Raw genomic sequence first — 22,052 nt, 5'->3', positions numbered from 1 at the left:
GCTGAAGTCCTCACCGCTGGTCTTCCATGGATGCCCAGGCCTGCTCCAGTTCCCGCCTTTTGCCCTCCTCCTCCCAGTTTCTCCCTCTCGTTCCACACTAGACCAGCTTTCTCCACTCAGCATTCTTCTTTCTCCATCTTTCACCTGGGCCTCTCCCACCATCGGGTCTCAGCCCCATCTCTCTCTCTCGGCCTCCCTCATTCCTTCTCCCTCTCCCTCCGCCTCTCCACCTCTCCTTCCTTCCCCTCCCTCCCCCTTCCCCCCTTTCCTCTCCCTCCCTCTCGGCTCCCGCATTTCCCCTCGGCTGCCGGCGGCTCCGACATCATGCTCCGGCTTCTCCGGCCGCTGCTGTTACTGCTGCTGCTGCCTCCCCCGGGGTCCCCTGAGCCCCCCGGCCTGGCCCAGCTGTCCCCGGGAGCGCCCCCGCAGGCCCCCGACTTGCTCTACGCGGACGGGCTGCGCGCCTACGCGGCCGGGGCTTGGGCGCCGGCCGTGGCGCTGCTGCGGGAGGCGCTGCGGAGCCAGGCGGCGCTGGGCCGGGTGCGGCTGGATTGCGGGGCGAGCTGCGCGGCCGAGCCGGGCGCCGCGCTCCCCGCGGTGCTTCTCGGGGCCCTGGAGCCCGACTCCGGGTCGGGACCCACGCAGGGGTCCTGGGAGCGACAGCTCCTCCGTGCAGCGCTCCGCCGCGCAGACTGCCTGACCCAGTGCGCAGCACGGAGGCTGGGCCCCGGGGGCGCGGCGCGGCTTCGCGTGGGGAGCACGATCCGGGACGCCTTCCGCCGTCGGGAGCCCTACAACTACCTGCAGAGGGCCTATTACCAGGTGGGGAGCGGGCCGGGCAGCTCCGAGGGTCCCAGCCCTCACCACGACGCTGTCCTACTTTACGATGCCCAGTAGTAGGCGGAATGCTGTTGCCTGGACCCCGGACGGGGCTGGGGAGCGTACCGCGGGCCTCTGCTTTGGAGCTGGCTAAGCGACCGCGAGGACCTGTTGAGACCGCAGAAGAGCAGCCGAGGGGGAGTGCGAGCAGAGTGGGAATGGGGCGGGGAGGTGGTGAGGCGGGACGGGAGCAGATTGAAGATGGAGGGACAGGGCCGCCTCTTCCTAGGAATGAAGCGGAGGCGGTGGGGGCGAAATCGGCTGTCGGACGGGAAGTGTGCGTGGGTGTGTGTGTGTCAGGGGTGGTGGTGAGTGTGAACCTTCGCTTGGGGCAGGAGGTAGCTTCGGAAAGGAAGGAGCAGACGGAGGCCAGGTTGGAGGCCTCCGAGGCCAGACCTCTGCGGGCGGGGAGGGGACAGCACGCCGCAGCCGCGGGTACCGCAGCAGTTGCCTACGTGGCTGGGGAAGCGGGGCGCCGGTTGCACTCACCTCAGCTCAGGGTCCTAGAGACCTGCGGGTTTTGCTGGTCGCTGAGGTCTCCCCCACTTTCCCACCTCACTTAAGCCCATCACTTCCACCTGGTCTCCCAAATTGAGGTCCTGAAGTCCTGAGGCCCATGTCCCACCCAACTCCGACGTCTTTAGACCCCCTTTCCTTCGGTGTCAGCCTTCTGAGAGTCCCAACGTTCTGGCTTCTAGGGAGTCTGCAATTTGGGCGGTGGGCAGTTCTTATTGGCCAGTCTTCCATGAGGCTCTTGGGCACCCAGAGTGTGTGTCTGGGGTAGGGTGGGGAGGCCGACCAGGGAGCAGAGGTGTGACCTCCATCCCAGGGCTCTGATGCCCTCCTCCCTCCGCCTCCTCAGTTGAAGAAGCTGGATCTGGCAGCCGCGGCAGCACACACCTTCTTTGTAGCAAACCCCATGCACCTGCAGATGCGAGAGGACATGGCTAAGTACAGACGAATGTCAGGAGTTCAGCCCCAGAGCTTCCGGGACCTGGAGACGCCCCCACACTGGGTGAGACCCCCAACATCACCCCTGTCTTGCCCCCAGCCTTTTCCTGGCTGGATACACAGTCCTCACTAAACTGCTGCATTGTGCTGCTTGAGCATGCGGAGATGGAGTAATGATCCTCAGTGACCCTGGTGGGGGGTCCTTCTCTAGGACTTCGTTTCCCTCCTGGATGATCACTGAAATCTGATGTTCCAACATTATGATTCTGAGGCCCACCCTTATTCTTCTCCATGGTGAAGAAGGACATGGAGTCCTTGCCCCAAATGAGACCAACACCACGCTCCTCTCTACCTCCCAGTTTGACAACCCCCTGGATCACAGGTGACTGCTCCCTTCTCCAACAGGCAGCCTATGACACCAGCCTGGAGCTACTGGAGCGCCAGGAGGCAGGACTGGCACTGCCCAAGCTAGAGGAGGCCCTGCAGGGGAGCCTGGCCCAGATGGAGAGCTGCCGTGCTGACTGCCAGGGGCCTGAGGAGCAGGAGGGGGCTGAAGAAGAGGAGGATGGGGCTGGGAGCCAGGGGGGCCTCTATGAGGCCATTGCAAGTAAGGGGCTGGGAGTGTGTGTGGGGGGTGGGTCGGTGCCCAGGGAGGGGCATGAACAAGCTGAATGGCTCATGGGTCTCCTCTGCAGGACACTGGATTCAGGTCCTGCAGTGCCGGCAACGCTGTGTAGGGGAAACAGCCACACGCCCTGGTCGCAGCTTCCCTGTGCCAGACTTCCTTCCCAGCCAGCTGAGGCGGCTATCTGAGGCCCATGCTCAGGGTCAGTTTGGGAAGGGTGGAAACGCGGAGTGAAGATTTGCCTCTGCTGCTATCCTGAGCTCCATCTCTCTATCCCTCCCATCTGTCTCTGGATTTGTAGTTTCACTGTCAGGGCTCCATGGGAACCATCACTTCACAAGGACTCTAATTTGCTCTCCTTTGGCGCCTGTGACAAGCTCAGGAGCTGGGCTTCCTTCTGCCTTGCTGCTTCTCACCTTCCTTTATTTTCCTCCCTCTTGCTCTTCTTTGAAATCTCCAGCTAAGGTATGTTTGCACCAGCGTTTGAAAGAACTGGCAGTTGAACTTGTCTGCCAGTGGGAGGGGGGCTCTTGGCGTTGGCCAGCTGGCCTCTGGAGACCACCTTCTCCAGCACTGCCTCTGTCCCAAGGATCAATGTGCTCTAAGTCTTTATCCCCTGACCCCTGACCTTGTCACTCCCTCTCCAGTGGGCAATCTGTCCCAGGCTATAGAAAATGTCCTGAGTGTCCTGCTCTTCTACCCGGACGATGAGCCTGCCAAGAGGGCTCTGAACCAGTACCAGGCCCAGCTGGGAGAGCCGAGACCTGGCCTTGGACCCAGAGAGGTGACCCCCTCTCCGCACTTACCTGGGAGGTAGCCCCAAATCAAACAAATAGACCTGAGAAGTAACCTGGACCCCCACCCCCTGCTGACCTCTTAGCCAAGCATTCTGGTCACCCAGAGGACTCCAAGTCCAGCATCTGACTTCCATCCCCACTCCCTGCTCCCCACGGCAGCCTGGAGTTCCGATTCCAGCCCTCAGTCCCATCTCTCTTGCCTTTACCTCACTCCTGCCTGCCACCAGCCCCCGAGCTCATGCACACACCCCCACACTCACACACACTCCCACCCCCTACACCCTTTCCAGTTTGAGCCCAGATGCTCTGAAGCTGCTGAGGGGGAACGTTGAACGGAGGAACCAGGGGGCATGGTGCCAGGTTCAGGGAGCATGGAGCACCCAGGCAGTGCCCTAGAGCCTGGTTTCCCTGCCCTCCTTCAGCCCCCCTTCACTGCTCATCATCTCACCCTCAGGACATCCAACACTTCATCCTCCGATCCCTGGGGGAGAAGAGGCAGCTCTACTATGCCATGGAGCACCTGGGGACCAGCTTCAAGGATCCTGTGAGTCATTCTGCTTCTGTCCCATCCCACCCCTCCGCACTCCCAGGAGAAATGGCATTTTGGTTTGCAACAGAGTTTTCCACTTTTCCACCATGAGGCTTGGAGAAGAGTCTGCCATCCCAGTTTTACAGGGACAGAGACAGTGTGCCTGTAGTTAGGGCAGCTTTAGGGTCACACAGGCCTAAGTGTCAGTCCTCCTCTGCCCCAAACATCTCTGAACTTCAACTTGCCTCTGCCTCAACTTCTTTACCTGTAAGTTGGAATAATCACATCTATTTCACAGGGTTGTCACAGGGTTGTTGAAACCACATCATTTGATAACAATATAGAAAGCTCTGTTGCTGCTGCTTTTATTTCTCTTCTTGTAGTTATGAGAGGAAACTGCGGGGCAGAGGTTATCTGTGGCTAGGACTGGGGCATAAAGCAGGCGTTCTCAGCCTCCCTGGCACTACTGATATTTTGGATCTGACATTTTGGATAATGCTTTCTTGGGGCAGACGGCAGGGCCTGTCCTATGCCTTGGAGGGTATTCAGCAGCTTCCCTGGTCTCTACCCAGTAGAGATCAATAGCACATTGACAGCCCCTGAGTCATGACAATCAATGACGTTTCCAGACTTTGCTTAATTGACCCCTGGGAGGCAGAAGTATCTTGCTTGAGAACCACTGGTTAAAAGGCAGAGCTTGCAGTGAGCTGAGATCTGGCCACTGCACGCCAGCCTGGGCGACAGAGCGAGACTCCGCCTCAAAAAAAAAAAAAAAAAAAGTGAGAACTCTGAAGCTAGTTTTTTAATTTTAATTTTATTTTTTTATTTTTTTTATTTTTGAGACGGAGTCTCGCTCTGTCGCCCAGGCTGGAGTGCAGTGGCCGGATCTCAGCTCACTGCAAGCTCCGCCTCCCGGGTTCACGCCATTCTCCTGCCTCAGCCTCCCAAGCAGCTGGGACTACAGGTGCCCGCCACCTCGCCCGGCTAATTTTTTGTATTTTTTAGTAGAGATGGGGTTTCACTGGGTTAGCCAGGATGGTCTCGATCTCCTGACCTCGTGATCCGCCCGCCTCGGCCTCCCAAAGTGCTGGGATTACAGGCTTGAGCCACCGCGCCCGGCCTTAATTTTAATTTTAATTTTTGGAGACAGAGTCTCGCTCTGTCACCCAGGCTGGAGGGCAATGGTGCGATCTTGGCTCACGGCAAGCTCCACCTCCCAGGTTCAAGTGATTCTTCTGCCTCAGCCTCCTGAGTAGCTGGGATTACAGGTGCCCACCACCTTCCCTGGCTAATTTTTGTATTTTTAGTAGAGACGGGGTTTCACCATGTTGGCCAGGCTAGTCTTCAATTCCTGACTTCAGGTGATCCACCTGCCTTGGCCCCCCAAAGTACTGGGATTACAGGCGTGAGCCACTGCACCTGGCCTGAGGCTAGTTTAAAACCTGACTCTGCTTTGGGAGGCCTCGGTCAGGAATTCAAGATCAGCCTGGCCAACATAGGGAAACTCTGTCTCTACTGAAAATACAAAAGATTAGCCAGGCGTGGTGGCGGGTACCTATGATCCCAGCTTCTTGGGAGACTGAGGCAGGAGAATCACTTGAACCCGGGAGGCAAGAGTTTGCAGTGAGCTGAGATCGCACCATAGCACTCCAGCCTGGGCGACAGTGTGAGACTCTGTCTCAAAAAAAAAAAAAAAAAAACCAAACAACTAACTCTGTCACTTCTAGCTGTGTGATCTTTTTTTTTTTTTTTTTTTTGAGACGGAGTCTCGCTCTGTCGCCCGGGCTGGAGTACAGTGGCCGGATCTCAACTCACTGCAAGCTCCGCCTCCCGGGTTTACGCCATTCTCCTGCCTCAGCCTCCCGAGTAGCTGGGACTACAGGCGCCCACCACTTAGCCCGGCTAGTTTTTTTTTTTTTTTTTTTCTATTTTTGAGTAGAGACGGGGTTTCACCGTATTCGCCAGGATGGGCTCGATCTCCTGACCTCGTGATCCGCCCGTCTCGGCCTCCCAAAGTGCTGGGATTACAGGCTTGAGCCACCGTGCCCGGCCAACTGTGTGATCTTGAGCATGTTACTTTACTTCTCCATGTTTCAGGGCTCTCAATTACAAAATGAGCACTTTCATATTGTCTGTTTCATGAGACTATTGTGAACTTTAAAGGAGAAATTCAATTTCCATAAATGAACCTCTTAGAATAGCCCCCAGCCGATAGATAGTAAGTGCTATGCGAGTTATAGTTGTACTTGTTATAGAGTTTGGTCCACTGCCCAGGGCTCCTGACATTGACTCCCAGGCTCTTCCTACCTCCGTCTCCCTCTCAGGAAACAGGAGGATCTTAACGAGATATTTCAGCTCTAATGTAAGGGATTCCAGGGTCTGATCTTGGTGGGTGATGATGCTTTTCTGGACTGTCACAGGACCCCTGGACCCCTGCAGCTCTCATCCCTGAGGCACTTAGAGAACAGCTCAGGTAGGAGATGCCCTGTGGTGGGAGGCCCTCGGCCTGAGCTGGGAGGCTGGGTCTGGACTGTCCTGTGCACCCACTGAGCACATCTCTCACCCCTGAGAGAGGATCAAGAGAAGAGGTCTTGGGACCATGAGCCCCCGAAGCCAAAGCCCTTGACCTACTGGAAGGGTGAGTTCCTGGGAGGGAGGAGACAGGAGCCTGGAGGGTCTGGGAGCTGCCAGCTACTGCTCTGCTTGCCCTTAGGGGTTGCTCAGCCACCTCTGCTCTGTCTTTTCCCTGGCAGATGTCCTTCTCCTGGAGGGTGTGACCTTGACCCAGGATTCCAGACAGCTGAATGGGTCAGAGCGGGCGGTGTTGGATGGGCTGCTCACCCCAGCCGAGTGTGGGGTGCTGCTGCAGCTGGCTAAGGTAGGAAGACCTGCAAGTTCGTCAGCTCGTTCAAGACCCTTGGGTACAACTGCCTGTTCCCTTGCTCTTGGCCTGCCCCTCCTCATTCTGCCTGTCCTGATTATCCAACCGGGACTGTGCTTACCACTGCCTCTCAGCTGCAGATAAGTTCCTTCGTGTCTTAATTTAGCTGACACAGGTGGATGTTCTTTACAAATTTTACAAATTTTGCTAGAAATTGATAGGAAGAACAAAACAAAAACCACAAAGGCATAAAAATGGATGAGTGTGCAGGTAAGGATTGCTTGGTTAGCCAAGAGTTTAGTTATTGGCTTGACTGATGGCTCAGCAGACACCGAGGCCTTTCATTAATCCTTCTAGTTTGGGCTAAATGACTCATACTCACCAGGTTGAGGCTACCATTTATGAAGCTTCAACCCTTATCTCAGGTTAGTGCTCATTCAGTAACATACTCATTGAGTAGCTGCTGTACCCCAGGAACTGCTAGGTTCTAGGGAGAGGAAGATGATTATAGACTCTGCCCTTTGGGAGCTCCGGTGTAGAGGTGGAAACAGACAAGGAAATACATAATATAAGCAGGTGGTAAGTTTGGTAAAAGACATATGTACTTGGGCTGGGTGCGGTGGCTCATGCCTGTAATCCCAGCACTTTGGGAGGCTGAGGCGGGTGGATCACCTGAGGCCAGGAGTTTAAGACCAGCCTGACCAACGCGGAGAAACCCCGTCTCTACTAAAAATACAAAAAAATTAGCCAGGCGTAGTGGCGCATGCCTGTAATTCCAGCTACTTGGGAGGCTGAGGCAGGAGAAGTGCTTGAACCTGGGAGGTGGAGGTTGTGGTGAGCTGATATTGTGCCATTGCACTCCAGCCTGGGCAACGAGAGCGAAACTCTGTCTCAAAAGAAAAAAAAAAAACAACGTACTCATCCAAATGGAAGTGCTGGAATGCACAGTTATAGAAGGCTTCCTGGAGAGGTGGTGTTTGAGCTCAGTCTTAAGGATGAGCTAACCAGGTGATGGGGGGTGGAATCAGTCTAAGAGGGATAAGAGCAAGGTGCATTCTGGGAACTGCAGTCAAGCACAGGGGTGAGAGCAGGGCCAGCTACAATAGTCATTACCTGTGTGATCTTGGGCAATTTATTTTACTATCTCTGAGCCTAGTTTGCTTATCTATAAAATGGGGATAATAATAGTGTTTTTGTCACAGTGTTGTGAGGATTAAATGAGTTAGCACACGGTAAAGCTCTTAGAACATAGAATCATCACTGGCTGGGTGTGGTGGCTCATGCCTGTAATCCCAGCACTTTGGGAGGTCAAGGCAGGTGGATCACTTGAGGTCAGGTGTTCAAGACCAACCCGGTGAAACCCGGTCTCTACTAAAAATACAAAAAAATTAGTGGGCATGGTGACAGGTGCCTGTAATCCCAACTACTGGGGAGGCTGAGGCAGGAGAATCACTTGAACCCAGGAGGCAGAGGTTGCAGTGAGCCGAGATCCCGCCATTGCACTCCAGCCTGGTCAACAAGAGCAAAACTCCATCTCGAAAAATAAATTTTTTAAAAAAAATTTATTAATTAATGTAAAAAGAACATAGAATCATCAGGGTGTATGTTACCAAGAGGCAGTATGGGGGAAGAGGGAGAGAGCCCAGACATGAAGGCCCAGGGACAGTGAGGGTCTTCTGTGGCCTCCCAAGGAGTTTGGACTTTATCTGTGTATGGTAGACAGCTATTGAAGGATTTTAGGAGTGGTTGACTTTTGCATTCCTGTAGAACCTCCAAGTGCAGAGTCTGGAGTAACCTGTAGAAGTGGTAGATCCCTCTAGTGGCAGTGTGTAGAATGCAGCAGGAGAAAAGACCGGGAAAACGGAGTAATTGACGAGTGCCACTGTTGGTTGGCAAGGTGGCTCACACCTGTAATCCCAGCACTTCAGGAGGCTGAGGCGGGTGGATGGCTTGAGCTCCGGAGTTCCAGACCAGTCTGAGCATTGTGGTAAAACCCCGTCTCTACAAAAAATACAAAAATTAGCTGGGCCTATGCGCCTATATTCTCCCACCTACTTGGGAGGCTGAGGTGGGAGGATCTCTGGAGCCTGGGAGGTGGAGATTGCAGTGAGCTATGATCGCGTCACTGCACCCCAGCCTGGGCGATACAGCAAGACCCAGTCTCAAAAGCAAAAGGCAAAAAACCCAGGTTAGATGGCTTGGGTGACTCGGTGTCTCTCAGAAGTGAGATTTGTATGCAGGGGTAACTAGATAGTGGTGCTTAAACAGATTCAAAAAGTGGACAAAAAAATGGGTGTCAGAAAAGGGAATGATTCCAGTGTAGACATCCAAATATTAGGAGACCTCCAGGTAGTGAGACTGGTCACATAGGTGGCTGGGTAATTGTGACTCAGTATCAAGGAGTCGGGGAGCCACGGAGTCCACAGTTTCTCCGAGAGAATGTCAGGTGGGAAGAGGTCAGAGAGGGATAGCCTGCTGATGCTGTCTCCCTACCACCAGTCAGCTTCCTGCCAGGACCTGGCCTAACTGTGGAACTTCCTGTTAGGGTCCTGTTTCCAGAGAGACTCCTCTATTCTTGGCTCATCAGGGATTAATGATCAAGCCCTTCCTGCCTAGTTCCCAGCTCTGCCTCCCTTTCCCAGCTGTCCCTACCCTCTCAGAGGCCCCCTTACTGAAAGCTCTCCCGAGTTGTGTCCACAGTCCCCTTGGTAAGCGGGATTCCAGCCTGTACCAGAGAGGGACAGTCGGGCAGCCATGGCGGGGGGCACTCTCTGGGAAGGAGCAGCAGCTCAGGAAGAGGAGCCGCAACAGAACTGTGGGAGCATCTAGCTTCTTCTGGAGAGCGGGAGGGCCGGAGGGAGGGTCTTGCAGCCCTGCAGACAGTGAGGGGCTGGGGGAGTGACACCACAGTAAACTCCTCCCTATTTAGGATGCAGCTGGGGCTGGAGCCAGGTCTGGCTATCGTGGTCGCCGCTCCCCTCACACCCCCCATGAACGCTTCGAGGGACTCACAGTGCTTAAGGCTGCACAGGTGAGCACAGGAGGCACCCGGGTCCGTCTGATGCCCAGACCTGGAGGAGAGGCTGTGCAGAAAGCCAGGCCCCAGGGCCTGGGCTTTTGTGAAGGAGCTTTCTCGGGACCGAGACTACCTGATAGGACCCAGCATGGAGTAAAGGGATGTTCTGAGAGCTGGGGCTGGGGTTGTTGTTGGAAAGATAGAAGGAGCAGTTTGGGCTGATGGACACAGCTGGATGCTGAGAGACTCCAAACCTACGGGTGGAGAGCAGCAGAGATGGGCAGGAGCTAGGGCTGAGACCACCTACCCATTGCCGTCCTCCGTTTCTGTGCTGCCTTTCGCTGCCTGCAGCTGGCCCGGGCTGGGACAGTGGGCAGTCAGGGTGCTAAGCTGCTTCTGGAGGTGAGCGAGCGGGTGCGGACCTTGACCCAGGCCTACTTCTCCCCGGAACGGCCCCTGCATCTGTCCTTCACCCACCTGGTGTGCCGCAGCGCCATAGAAGGTATGACAGGGATCCCCACTGCTCTTCTCCAAGCTCAGGCCCTGCCCACAGGACACTGCCCCCAAGAGCCCCAGGGTGGATGTGCACAGCATGAGCCCACAGGGTAGCAGATGGGCACAGGGGCACAGAGGTACCCCCAGACCCCTTTGTGTCCTAGGAGAGCAAGAGCAGCGCATGGACCTGAGTCACCCAGTGCATGCAGACAACTGCGTCCTGGACCCCGACACAGGAGAGTGCTGGCGGGAGCCCCCAGCCTACACCTATCGGGACTACAGGTGGGCAGCCCCTCTAGGGGTCAGGCAGGTGGACAAAGGTCATCCCACTGCCGGCCTGGGCCTGGGTTGGGGTCTCACTGCCTCTTGCCTTTTTCCCTCCGCAGTGGACTCCTCTACCTCAACGATGACTTCCAGGGCGGGGACCTATTCTTCACGGAGCCCAACGCCCTCACTGTCACGGTGCGTGGAGTTGGGGGTGTGACGGTGTGACAGAGGGCCCAGCTGCGGGGTCAGGATTCAAAACAGAAGGTTCCAGAGGCAAATGCAGGGAAATGGCCAGTGCTTTTAACCCTTTCACTTCCCTGCCTCCCCAGCCCTCCCGCTGCTTCCTCCGTAGCTAGGTCTGCAGGTGGGCCCACCAACCCTGCCATCAGTATTGGTCCTACCTCCTAAAGAAGGGTGAATGAAGCACAGCTTACAGGTGCCTCCAGGACTCCATGGCCCTATTCTAGGGATTTGGGGAACTTGAAATAGTCCTTCCTCTTTGCAGTGAGATGAGCACAGTGGCTGGCGCACAGATGCCAGGGCCACCTCGACTGGGGCTCACATTCTTAGCCTTTGTGAGGTTTAGTTTCCTAAATTGAGGTGATAATAATAGTACCTATTTTTCTTTTCTTTTCTTTTCTTTTTTTTTTTTGACGGAGTCTCGCTCTGTCACCCAGGCTGGAACGCAGTGGCGCAATCTCGGCTCACTGCAAGCTCTGCCTCCTGGGCTCACGCCATTCTCCTGTCTCAGCCTCCCAAGTAACTGGGACTACAGGTGTCTGCCACCTCGCCTGGCTAATTTTTTGTATTTTTAGCAGAGATGGGGTTTCACTGTGTTAGCCAGGATGGTTTCGATCTCCTGACCTCGTGATCCACCCACCTCGGCCTCCCAAAGTGCTGGGATTACAAGCGTGAGCCACCGCACCCGGGCAATAGTACCTATTTTAAAGGGTCATTGTAGGAAGTAATTTAGGTAATGTACCTAAAAGAATGAGGCAGTGCCTGGTAATAATAAGCAATTAATGAATGTTAAGTGGGAAATTTCTAGACGCCAGGGGCTAGGATTGGGTAGGAGGAGAGGGGCAGTGATTTTTCATCTGGGTGTGGGGTGTGCAAATGGCTCCAATATCCATATCCCCTTCTACGTAGAGTCTGGTACTGCATGCCCACCCCCAGATTGCTTCACATCCTGGGTTCAAAGGGCTGAGTGGGAAAAATCAGGGTACCGGGGGGCAGGAACCAACAAGAGACCCTCCGTGGAGACCCCTTTTTCCTTTGGTTCCCAACTCCTCTTGCCTTAATCTGGCATTTTTGCTCTGCAAGTTGAAGCTGATTTCTCATTTGCCCCAAGCTAGTCCCTGAATTAAGGAGCGGGAAGTGATAGCGAGAGGGCTGACCCTCTCTGTGCCCCTGTCCCCATCCTGCTCTAGGGAGTGAGGGCCAAGTTCTCTGAGAGAGCCGGTCCCTGGAGCTGAACCTGCCCTCATCCCCCCAGGCTCGGGTGCGTCCTCGGTGTGGACGCCTTGTAGCCTTCAGCTCCGGTGGGGAGAATCCCCATGGGGTGTGGGCCGTGACTCGGGGACGGCGCTGTGCCCTGGCGCTGTGGCACACATGGGCACCTGAGCACAGGGAGCAGGTAAGGAGTGGGGTAGGAAGGGATGTGGTTCTCCTGGTGCGTGAAGGGTGGGCAGGCACCACTGAGAAGGCTCACAGTCGGTGAGGGGCAGGGGCTGAGCTGGCCCAGGGAAGGTGGGTGCAGGGAACTGGCCACATTCTCCTCCCCAACCCCAGGAGTGGATAGAAGCCAAAGAACTGCTGCAGGAGTCAGAGGAGGAGGAGGAAGAGGAAGAGGAAGAAATGCTCAGCAAACACACTTCCCCAGAGCCCCCTAGCCGCAGGCACCAGAGGGTCCAAGACAAGGCTGGAAAGGCACCTCGGGTTCGGGAGGAGCTGTGAGTGGCTGAGCCAGCTCCTTGAGGATGGGGCCACTTGACTTGTGCAAGGCCATCTTGCTGCCAGGACCCACAGAAAGCCCCTGCGTGACATCAGGAGCAGAACAGCAAGCTCTCTGTCCCTGCACCCCCACCATCTTGGGGACCCACAAGGGCCTGGACTCAGAGGACAATGCACAGGGTAGCCTGGAGCTCACCAGGGCTGGGGAGCCGGGACTGGGCCCAGCTGCTGGACCTGCAGCCCCGGACAGATGGGGAACACTGTGCCTCCCTGAACGGAAATGGCAGGGGAGGAGGCTGATGCTTTAAATGAAGAGGATGGTGGGGTTGGGGGGTATAACCCTGCTGCTCTCTCCCAGTCTGTGCAATAAAGGTCATGAAGATCCCTCAGCCAGGGGCCAGTCGAGTGTATCACAGGTTCTGTGATGGCTGGAGGTGGGGGTGGCTCTGGCTGGCCTGGGAGGAGACAGGTGTCTTTGGGCCTCCCAGAGGCGGGGCCCCTGGAGCCTGTGATTTGCCAGGGAAATCTCAGCCACCTGCTCCCCTCATGCAAATGACCCAAGCCCCTGGCAGCGGCTCCTTAGGCCTCCAAGTCTAAGCCCTGTCTCCCCTCTCTGAGCTTTTGCTGAGACTTAGGGCCGCCTGCTTTCTCTCGGACTCCTGCTTTCACAGCCGCAAGAGGGCAAGGAGGGGGCTAGACCCCAGCCTGGGAGCAGGGTCCGGGGCTTCCCTTGCCCACCCACAACAGGGGCAGGCCTGTCCATCGTTCTCTGTGGGTCCCCTGTACCTTTCTCCCCCCACAGGATCAGACCCAGAGGCAGCTGGTTGGGGTTTGTCGAGAAGAAGGATTATCCAGATCAGTCCTTTCTAATCTCAGCTCCTGCCTGCACCCTCCCACACTCACCAAACCCTCTTCCCCACCACCCTGAGTAAGGAGCGCAGTTGGAGGTACTGACAACGGAGCCATCTATCAACCTTATATCCCGCCTTCTGGCCTGGGTGCTGAGTGGCCCTGACTGCCGAGATCATCACCACGGATGGGGGCCCGGACCGGAGAGGGGACACTGGAGCTATAGTTGCTTCTGCTCCTTTGCACCCCTCCCAAACCCCAACCCTTAATCTACTCACAGCTTTGCTCTAATCCCATGGAGCCTGATGCTCTTATCTCTGCCTGCAGAGACTGACCAGGGAAGCCCCCTTCACCCCCTCCCCTCTCAGGGCTTGTGGTGGGGGCTGCTCCTCTCTCCGGCCCCACACTCCTGCCCCCACCCCTCCTCCAGGCTGGGCCCAAGTCTCTCTGGAAGCCACACACCTCCCTCCCTCCCTCCCTGTCCTCTTCCCCCCACCCCTGCCAGCTGATTTCATTTGCCTGACGTTGTGGTTGGCTCTACCCTTCCCTGTCAGGCCCCCGCAACCCCCCGCCGGTCGGGGCTAGGCCAGGCCAGCTCCTCTGGCAGCAGAGCCTGGGCAGGTGACGGGCGGGCGCAAGCGTCGCAGCTGAGGGAGTAAGGAGGCTCCCAGGAACCGGAGCTGGAAACCCGGCCGAGGTCCAGCCAGAGCCCAAGTAAGAGGGAGCTGGCCTGGGCTCTGCTCTCCTGGGCTGGGGTGCAGGCAGGGCTCAGGCAGGCTGGGGCTGGATGCAAAGGACTCCAAACTTGGAGAGCCTGGCTGGGGAGGGGGTGCAGCCACCCAGTCGTTGCCCTGTGTCTTGGAGTCTGGTGTGGGCATGGAGGGCAGAAGCACAGCCTGGTGGGGGTTCCTCAACACGGACCCCATGTTCCTGGCAGGAGCCAGAGCTACCCCTCGACCTGTCAGCCATGGGGGAGATGGAGCAACTGCGTCAGGAAGCGGAGCAGCTCAAGAAGCAGATTGCAGTAACTCCAGAGCCCTCCCACTGGGGCCCCAGAAAAGAGCTGGGGACGTGAGGGAGTGTGGCTCAGGGGGAGGGGACTGGGTTTGCTCCTGAGTGACTAGAAGTGACCAGGGACTTTCTAAACTTGGCTTGCATATTTGAGACCCCCCACGCCCTAGTGCCCCAAGCCCAACCTGCCTTGAAGGCCCATGCACCCGCCACCCCCACCTTGCCCTTGCTCCCCTGATGTCTGCTTTCCCTGCAGGATGCCAGGAAAGCCTGTGCTGACGTTACTCTGGCAGAGGTAAGACCCCCTGTCCCCACCGAAGGCAGGGCACTGGGGGAGGGGAAGGGAGCTCCCTGAGCCACAATAGCCCGTTTGCTCCGAGCATTAGTACAGCGTGTCCTTGGAGGGAGGAAACCCATTAATTAATTCATTCAGCCAACATTTAGTGGGACCTGCTCTGAGCCAGACACCATATTGGATGGGAAAGATGCAGACACGGTTCCTATTCTTGTGCATAGAACAAGAGTCACCACAGCCGCCTCCCAGGGCCTTGAAGATGAAGAGGCGATAGTACTTTGTAAATGATAAAGCCCTTGTAGACTCTAATTGCTGGTTTTCTATACTGTATTTTATCAATTCTAAGATGCACATTTCTTCACATTTTGACATCTCTGAAATCAAGATGCATTCAACAATGGATCATCGTTTCAATTAGAATTGGCAGCATCTTTTCTTCTTAGTGATGCATCTTAGATTGGATTAAATATGTTAACAGTGAAGACTTTTTTTTTTTTTTTTTTTTTGAGACGGAGTCTCGCTCTGTCGCCCAGGCTGGAGTGCAGTGGCCGGATCTCAGCTCACGGCAAGCTCCGCCTCCCGGGTTCCCGCCATTCTCCTGCCTCAGCCTTCCGAGTAGCTGGGACTACAGGTGCCGCCACCTCGCCCGGCTAGTTTTTTTGTATTTTTTAGTACAGACGGGCTTTCGCCATGTTCGCCAGGATGGTCTCGATCTCCTGACCTCGTGATCCGCCCGTCTCGGCCTCCCAAAGTGCTGGGATTACAGGCTTGAGCCACCGCACCCCGCCAACAGTGAAGACTTTTTATGAGCCAGATACTGGGTTAAGCTGCATAAATACCTAATTTCATTTAATTTTCTTTCTTTTTTTTTTTTTTTTTTGAGAGGGAGTCTCGCTCTGCCGCCCAGGCTGGAGTGCAGTGGCCGGATCTCAGCTCACTGCAAGCTCCGCCTCCTGGGTTTACGCCATTCTCCTGCCTCAGCCTCCCGAGTAGCTGGGACTACAGGCGCCCGCCACCTCGCCCGGCTAGTTTTTTGTATTTTGTAGTAGAGACGGGGTTTCACCGTGCTAGCCAGGATGGTCTCGATCTCCTGACCTCGTGATCCACCCGTCTCGGCCTCCCAAAGTGCTGGGATTACAGGCTTGAGCCACCGCGCCCGGCCCATTTAATTTTCATGATGTCTCTGTAAGGTAGGTGCTGTGATAAGCCTTATTTTACACCTTGAGTAAACAGACTCAGGGAGGTGAAGTAACTTGCCCAAGATAACAAAGCAGGCCGGGCACAGTGGTTCACGCCTGTAATCCCAGCACTTTGGGAGACTGGCGTGGAAGGATCGCTTACGCTCAGGAGTTTGAGACCAGCCTGGGCAACATAGTGAGATCTCATCTTAATATAAAAAAAATTGTTTTTAATTTTTCTAACAAAAGATAGTAAAGCAAGTGATGGCGAATCAAGTCTGTTCACTGTGGACCCCCAGCCTAAGTCTAAAATCTGGTTAGAGCTCAAGGGGCATAGTACCACAAATTTCAGGAGGTGCAGTTCAGGGTAACAGTGATGCCCCAGGCACCCAGTTAAAAAGCTAGCCCTGCTGCAGTGGTGGGTGAGAGCAGGCTCCTCTCAGCTTGGAAGAGCCAACCGTGTGCATCTCTTCCCAAATCTGTTTCCAATGACCTCACATGGGCAGCTTGAAATTGGTCAACGTGCAAGTATTCATATCATGGAAATCACCTTCCCACCTTCCTCACCAACACTGGAGAGGTGCTTGTTAAACACTTAGCAGCACACCCCTGGCCATGCATGCATCTCTTTCCCACATCAGTCTAAGACACTCCAGGGCAGAGGCTTATTTCTCTAAGGCTGGGGGCCTGACCTGGAGCCTGGCACAGAGCAGGAACTCGTATAGATCAGTGACAGACATCCGGGCATGTAACCTGCTCACCCCGATATTCAATGCCCCTCTCTCTGCAGCTGGTGTCTGGCCTAGAGGTAGCGGGACGAGTCCAGATGCGGACGCGGCGGACGTTAAGGGGGCACCTGGCCAAGATCTATGCCATGCACTGGGCCACTGACTCCAAGTGAGGCTTTGGGGGGAACCGAGAATGGGAGGGTGAGAGTGGGAGTGAGGAAGGCGGGAAGGAGAGGCTTGCGTGATATGGGATGCCCTCTCCCCAGGTTGCTGGTAAGTGCCTCGCAAGATGGGAAGCTGATCGTGTGGGACAGCTACACCACCAACAAGGTACCAGCCCTGCCTCCCCGAGCCTCCACCACCGCATCCTTCCTGGGGCGCTATGCCTAACCTCCTCTGCCCAGCTGGGAGCTTGGCTCTGGTGCCATCTCTGCTCAAACCACCCTCCCTGTAGGTGCATGCCATCCCACTGCGCTCCTCCTGGGTGATGACCTGTGCCTATGCCCCATCAGGGAACTTTGTGGCATGTGGGGGGCTGGACAACATGTGTTCCATCTACAACCTCAAATCCCGTGAGGGCAATGTCAAGGTCAGCCGGGAGCTTTCTGCTCACACAGGTGAGGGAGAGACCTTCTCCTCCGCTCCTGAGGGGTTCAGGAAATCCTGGGTTTCCCGTGGGCTGTGGCTGTGCAGCCAGGGCACTGTCCTTCTAACCACCTCCAGGTTATCTCTCCTGCTGCCGCTTCCTGGATGACAACAATATTGTGACCAGCTCGGGGGACACCACGTGGTGAGGCTGAACGTTGTTGGTGCTGGGGCTTGGGAGTGGGCCTGGCCTGGCCTTTCTCTAACAGTCTCCCTCCCTTTTGGCAGTGCCTTGTGGGACATTGAGACTGGGCAGCAGAAGACTGTATTTGTGGGACACACGGGTGACTGCATGAGCCTGGCTGTGTCTCCTGACTTCAATCTCTTCATTTCGGGGGCCTGTGATGCCAGCGCCAAGCTCTGGGATGTGCGAGAGGGGACCTGCCGTCAGACTTTCACTGGCCACGAGTCGGACATCAACGCCATCTGTGTGAGTGCACCCCCGCCCCCGCTTGACTCCATCTCCTTCCCCCGCACTCCCCACAACACATACAATACACATCCTCTGCCCCTCCCGTAGCTTCCCTAGCACTTTCTTTCTTTCTTTTTTTTTTTTTGAGACAGAGTCTCACTCTGTAGCCCAGGCTGGAATGCAGTGGCGCAATCTCGACTCACTGCAACCTCTGCCTCCTGGATTGGAGCCATTGTGCTGCCTCAGCCTCCTGAGTAGCTGGGATTATACGTGTGCGCCACCATGCCTGGCTAATTTTTGTATTTTTAGTAGAGATGGGGTTTTGCCATGTTGGCCAGGCTGGTCTTGAACTCTTGACCTGAGGCGATCTTCCCACCTCAGCTTCCCAGAGTGCAGTGCTGGGATTACAGGTGTGAGCCACCGTGCCCAGCCTTCCCTAGCCCTTTCTTTCTTTCTTTTTTTGGGGACAGAGTCTCACACTGTTGCCCAGTCTGGATGCAGTGGTGCGATCATGGCTCACTGCAGCCTCAACCTCCAAGGTTCAAGCAATCCTCCCACCACAGCCTCCTGAGTAGCTGGGACCACAGGTGCGTGCGACCACGCTTGGCTAATGTTTTGATTTTTTTGTAGAGATGGGTTCCCACTGTTGCCCAGGCTGAGCTGGAACTTTTGAGCTCAAGCGATCCTCCTGCCTCGGTCTCCCAAAATACTGGGATTACAGGCATGAGCCACCACGCCCAGTCCATTTTGTCACGTTTGCTTTATCATTTTCTCTCTGTAGAGAAATAGCCATAGATACACACACACATACACACTTAGATGTAGATACACATTTTCTTTCTGGGTCTTTTGAAAGTAGTTTGCGGCCGGGCGCGATGGCTCAAGCCTGTAATCCCAGCACTTTGGGAGGCCGAGATGGGCGGATCACGAGGTCAAGAGATCGAGACCATCCTGGCTAATACGGTGAAACCCTGTCTCTACTTAAAAATACAAAAAACTAGCCGGGCGACGAGGCGGGCGCCTGTAGTCCCAGCTACTCGGGAGGCTGAGGCAGGAGAATGGCGTAAACCCGGGAGGCGGAGCTTGCAGTGAGCTGAGATCCGGCCACGGCACTCCAGCCTGGGTGGCAGAGCAAGACTCCGTCTAAAAAAAAAAAAAAGAAAGTAGTTTGCAGACATCATACATCATGTTTCTTTACCCCTTAAGTACTTCCTAAAACAAAGCTCTTCTGTAACATAATCACAGTGTGATTCTTAAAATCAGGAAATTTAACATTGACACAATACTATAGTCTACAGTCTATATTCAAATTTCACCAGCTGCCTCAAAAATGTCCATAATAGCTATAGTTTTTTTCTGTCCAAGATCCAATCCGGAAACATGCATTACATTTCCTTGCCATATCTTTTTCGTCACCACCTTTAAACTGGAACTGTTTTCCCACCTTTAATTGTCTTTTACGTCATTGACATTTTTGAAGAGTACAAACCAGTTTTCTATAGACTCTCCCTCTGTTTGAGTTTATCTGACATTTCCTTGCAATGAGATTCAGGCCTTGCATTTGTACTTGACCCTGTTCTTGCATACCCTGATCCAGCCCACTTGTGTAGTCTGACTTTGGGACAACTTCCGTCTGTCCTTCTAGCCAGGTCACTGCAGGCAAGCCTTGGTGCTCTTGCCTGCGACATGGAAATGATGCCTGCCTGCAGCGCTGTATAGTGCGGAGCAGGCGAGGGGCATAGGGAAGTCACTGGCACGTGGTACGTGTTGGCAGGGCTGCTTCTCATCCCAAACCAAGGAAGGGACAGGCAAGGAGGCTGACAGCAGCGGCTTGCCCTGGAGCTGTCAGGTGGGAGCCAGAGGGCGGGAGAGGCTGTGGGCTGCCCAGGTCTGATCCCTGACCCACTTGCCACCCATGCCCTCAGTTCTTCCCCAATGGAGAGGCCATCTGTACGGGCTCGGATGATGCTTCCTGCCGCTTGTTTGACCTGCGGGCAGACCAGGAGCTGATCTGCTTCTCCCATGAGAGCATCATCTGTGGCATCACGTCCGTGGCCTTCTCCCTCAGTGGCCGCCTGCTATTCGCTGGCTACGACGACTTCAACTGCAATGTCTGGGACTCCATGAAGTCCGAGCGTGTGGGTAAGGGCCAGCCCTGGCTGCGGCTTCCTCAGCTGGAAGGACCCTCTCCAGCCCGCCCTTCTCATTCTGTACCCCCCATAGGCTGCCATTTTGGACTCTCTTACTGCTATCCTGGGTGACTCCACTCCTGGAATCCAGTACCCCTTGGCTCCCAACTAGGACTGTCTTCCCTCAGTGTTGCTCTAAGCAACCTCTCTCCACTGCCCAATGCCATGGCTGCTCCCTGCCCTAGGAGATCTGTGGGCCATGACTGTCCAGTCAGTTCTGGGTTCCTGGCATTTCAGGGGCACCCACTGAGAGGCAAGACAGCCTCAGGGAAATATGGAATCAAGGCAGAATCAGGGAGATCTGGAGGGGCCCGAGGGCCCGGACTCCTGCCTAGGGCTCGTCTAAGACTAGCCTGAAGTTGGTCAGACAGGATGGCTTCTTCTCTATCAAGAGGCCAGGTGCTGATGAAAATAACACTGGCCAGGGGCAGCATCCAAATCCTAATTCTGTTGCTCACTCTGAGTGACCTTGCACAAGTCACTCCTCCGTGGGCCTCAGTTTCTTCATCTGGAAACAAAGAAATCAGATGAACGGTTGCCTTCTGCTTTCCAGCACCTGTCACGGTGCCTCGGGTTTTTTCATAGTACACAGATGCTTCCAGCTTTTCTCTGTCTGATCCCAGCCCTCCCCCAACCAAAGCTCTTGAGAGAGAACCCCCGCCCTATGGCTAATCCTCTTTCAGTCTCTCAGCCTTCTTCAGGGGTTGAGCCTAGCCTACCCAGTCTAGGTTCCCTGCATGCATGTGCTCAGGGATGCATGCACAAACACACGTACACACACCCACACGTGCACACACGCACGCATGCACACATACCCCCCCCCACACACACACATGCACACACTGCTTTCCAAATCAGCTTGGAGACAGGCTGACTCCTTTCCCTCTTGCTCAGGCATCCTCTCTGGCCACGACAACAGGGTCAGCTGCCTGGGAGTCACAGCTGATGGGATGGCTGTGGCCACAGGTTCCTGGGACAGCTTCCTCAAAATCTGGAACTGAGGAGGCTAGATAAAGGGAAGCGGAAGGCAATGAAGACACTCAGCGGCCCTCCCCGACCCCATCGCATTCAGGTGTTCTCTTCTATATTCCAGGTGCCATTCCCACTAAGCTTTCTCCTTTGAGGGCAGTGGGGAGCATGGGGACTCTGCCTGTGGGAGGAAGCATCAGGGACACAGGGGCAAAGACCTGCCTCATCTCCTCCCATGGCCTTCCCTCCCCACAGTCCTCACAGCCTCTCCCTTAATGAGCAAGGACAACCAGCCCCTCCCCAGCCCTTTGCAGGCCCAGCAGACTTCAGTCTGAGGCCCCAGGCCCTAGGATTCCTCCCCCGGAGCCACGACCTTTGTCCAGACCTGGGTGGTATAGGCGTTTGGCCCTGTGCCTATGGCTCTGGCACCACTAGAGTCCTGGGCTCTTCTTATTTATGCTTTCTCCTTTTTCTACCTTTTTTTCTCTCCTAAGACAACTGCAATAAAGTGTAGCACCCTGGTACATCTGTGATGTTTGCCTTCCACTCTCTTCTGTTCCAAAAAGACCCAGGTCCCATTTAAGGGCAGTAATGTGTTACAGGTGCTATGATAAAGGCTAGGTACTGGACAGCTTGTGGGCTCATGGGAGGAGGCCTGAGATGGGTCGGGGGAGAAGGTATTCAGCAGGTGGCTGGGGGACGGTGTGTGCAGCAGTTTGCTATGGCCTGCCTGTGGTGCCCATGTGTTTGTACGGGAGGGTTAGATTGAGAAGGAATCAGATTATAAAAGGTCTTGAATGCCAAGCCAGAGAGTCCAGACGTTTTCTTAAGGGCAATGGGAAGCCATTCAGGAGTTCTGAGCAGAGTAGTAACACAGTCAGTTATGCTTCTCAGAAAGATTGCTCCAGATCTTTCGGAAAGAAGCAGTGTAAAGAGGAAAGACTGGCACTAGGGAAACAAGATAGGAGGCAGGTGGCAAGAAATGCAAGAGCGACAGGACAGAGGGGTTAGGGAGAGGGATTAGGAAGAGATTAAAGACGTGGAATCAGCTGGAACAGTGGCTCATGCCTGTAATCCCAGAGCCTTGGAAGGCTGGCAGGAGGATCTCCTGAGGCCTGGAATTTGAGACCAGCCTGAGCACCATAGTGTGACCCTGTATCTACAAAAAAAATAAAAATTACCTGGGCAGGCTGGGCATGGTGGCTCATGCCTGTCATCCCAGCACTTCAGGAGGCTGAGGCAGGCAGATCACTAGAGCCTAGGAGCTTGAAACCAGCCTGGGCAATATGGCAAGACTTCATCTCTATAAAAAAATACAAAAATTAGCCAGGCCTGGTGGCTCACGCCTGTTATCCCAGCTACTCGAGAGACTGAGACAGGAGG

At 55.2% G+C, this 22,052-nt stretch overlaps 2 protein-coding genes across 4 annotated transcripts; both read left to right on the top strand.

Annotated features, from left to right (window-relative positions):
* Window positions 1-261: 261 nt before the first annotated feature.
* P3H3 (prolyl 3-hydroxylase 3) lies at window positions 262-12,782 on the top strand. Of its 3 annotated transcripts, XM_033223006.1 has the most exons (15): window positions 262-822; window positions 1,742-1,894; window positions 2,236-2,437; window positions 2,526-2,657; window positions 3,103-3,239; window positions 3,707-3,796; window positions 6,202-6,254; window positions 6,352-6,419; window positions 6,535-6,659; window positions 9,592-9,693; window positions 10,030-10,180; window positions 10,338-10,455; window positions 10,560-10,635; window positions 11,936-12,076; window positions 12,232-12,782. In XM_033223006.1, exons 1-15 carry the CDS (start codon window positions 325-327, stop codon window positions 12,394-12,396), a joined length of 2,211 nt encoding a protein of 736 aa, XP_033078897.1. In that variant the 5' UTR covers window positions 262-324; the 3' UTR covers window positions 12,397-12,782. The 3 variants fall into 3 exon arrangements, with proteins under 3 accessions (XP_033078897.1, XP_033078898.1, XP_033078899.1); XM_033223007.1 differs by lacking the exon at window positions 9,592-9,693; XM_033223008.1 differs by lacking the exon at window positions 12,232-12,782 and having other exon boundaries at window positions 11,871-12,008.
* A 133-nt stretch (window positions 12,783-12,915) lies between these two features.
* GNB3 (G protein subunit beta 3) lies at window positions 12,916-21,193 on the top strand. The gene is made up of 11 exons (XM_033223014.1): window positions 12,916-13,340; window positions 13,797-13,956; window positions 14,180-14,266; window positions 14,510-14,548; window positions 16,517-16,623; window positions 16,721-16,784; window positions 16,909-17,071; window positions 17,178-17,244; window positions 17,328-17,529; window positions 19,437-19,653; window positions 20,595-21,193. Exons 3-11 carry the CDS (start codon window positions 14,210-14,212, stop codon window positions 20,699-20,701), a joined length of 1,023 nt encoding a protein of 340 aa, XP_033078905.1. The 5' UTR covers window positions 12,916-13,340; window positions 13,797-13,956; window positions 14,180-14,209; the 3' UTR covers window positions 20,702-21,193.
* Window positions 21,194-22,052: the final 859 nt, after the last annotated feature.

This window comes from Trachypithecus francoisi, unplaced genomic scaffold (genome assembly GCF_009764315.1).
Source record: "Trachypithecus francoisi isolate TF-2019V2 unplaced genomic scaffold, Tfra_2.0 Lachesis_group11, whole genome shotgun sequence".
NCBI lineage: Eukaryota > Metazoa > Chordata > Mammalia > Primates > Cercopithecidae > Trachypithecus > Trachypithecus francoisi.
The sequence above is the reverse complement of the archived record's forward strand: the minus strand, read 5'-3'. Positions and strand labels throughout refer to the sequence as shown.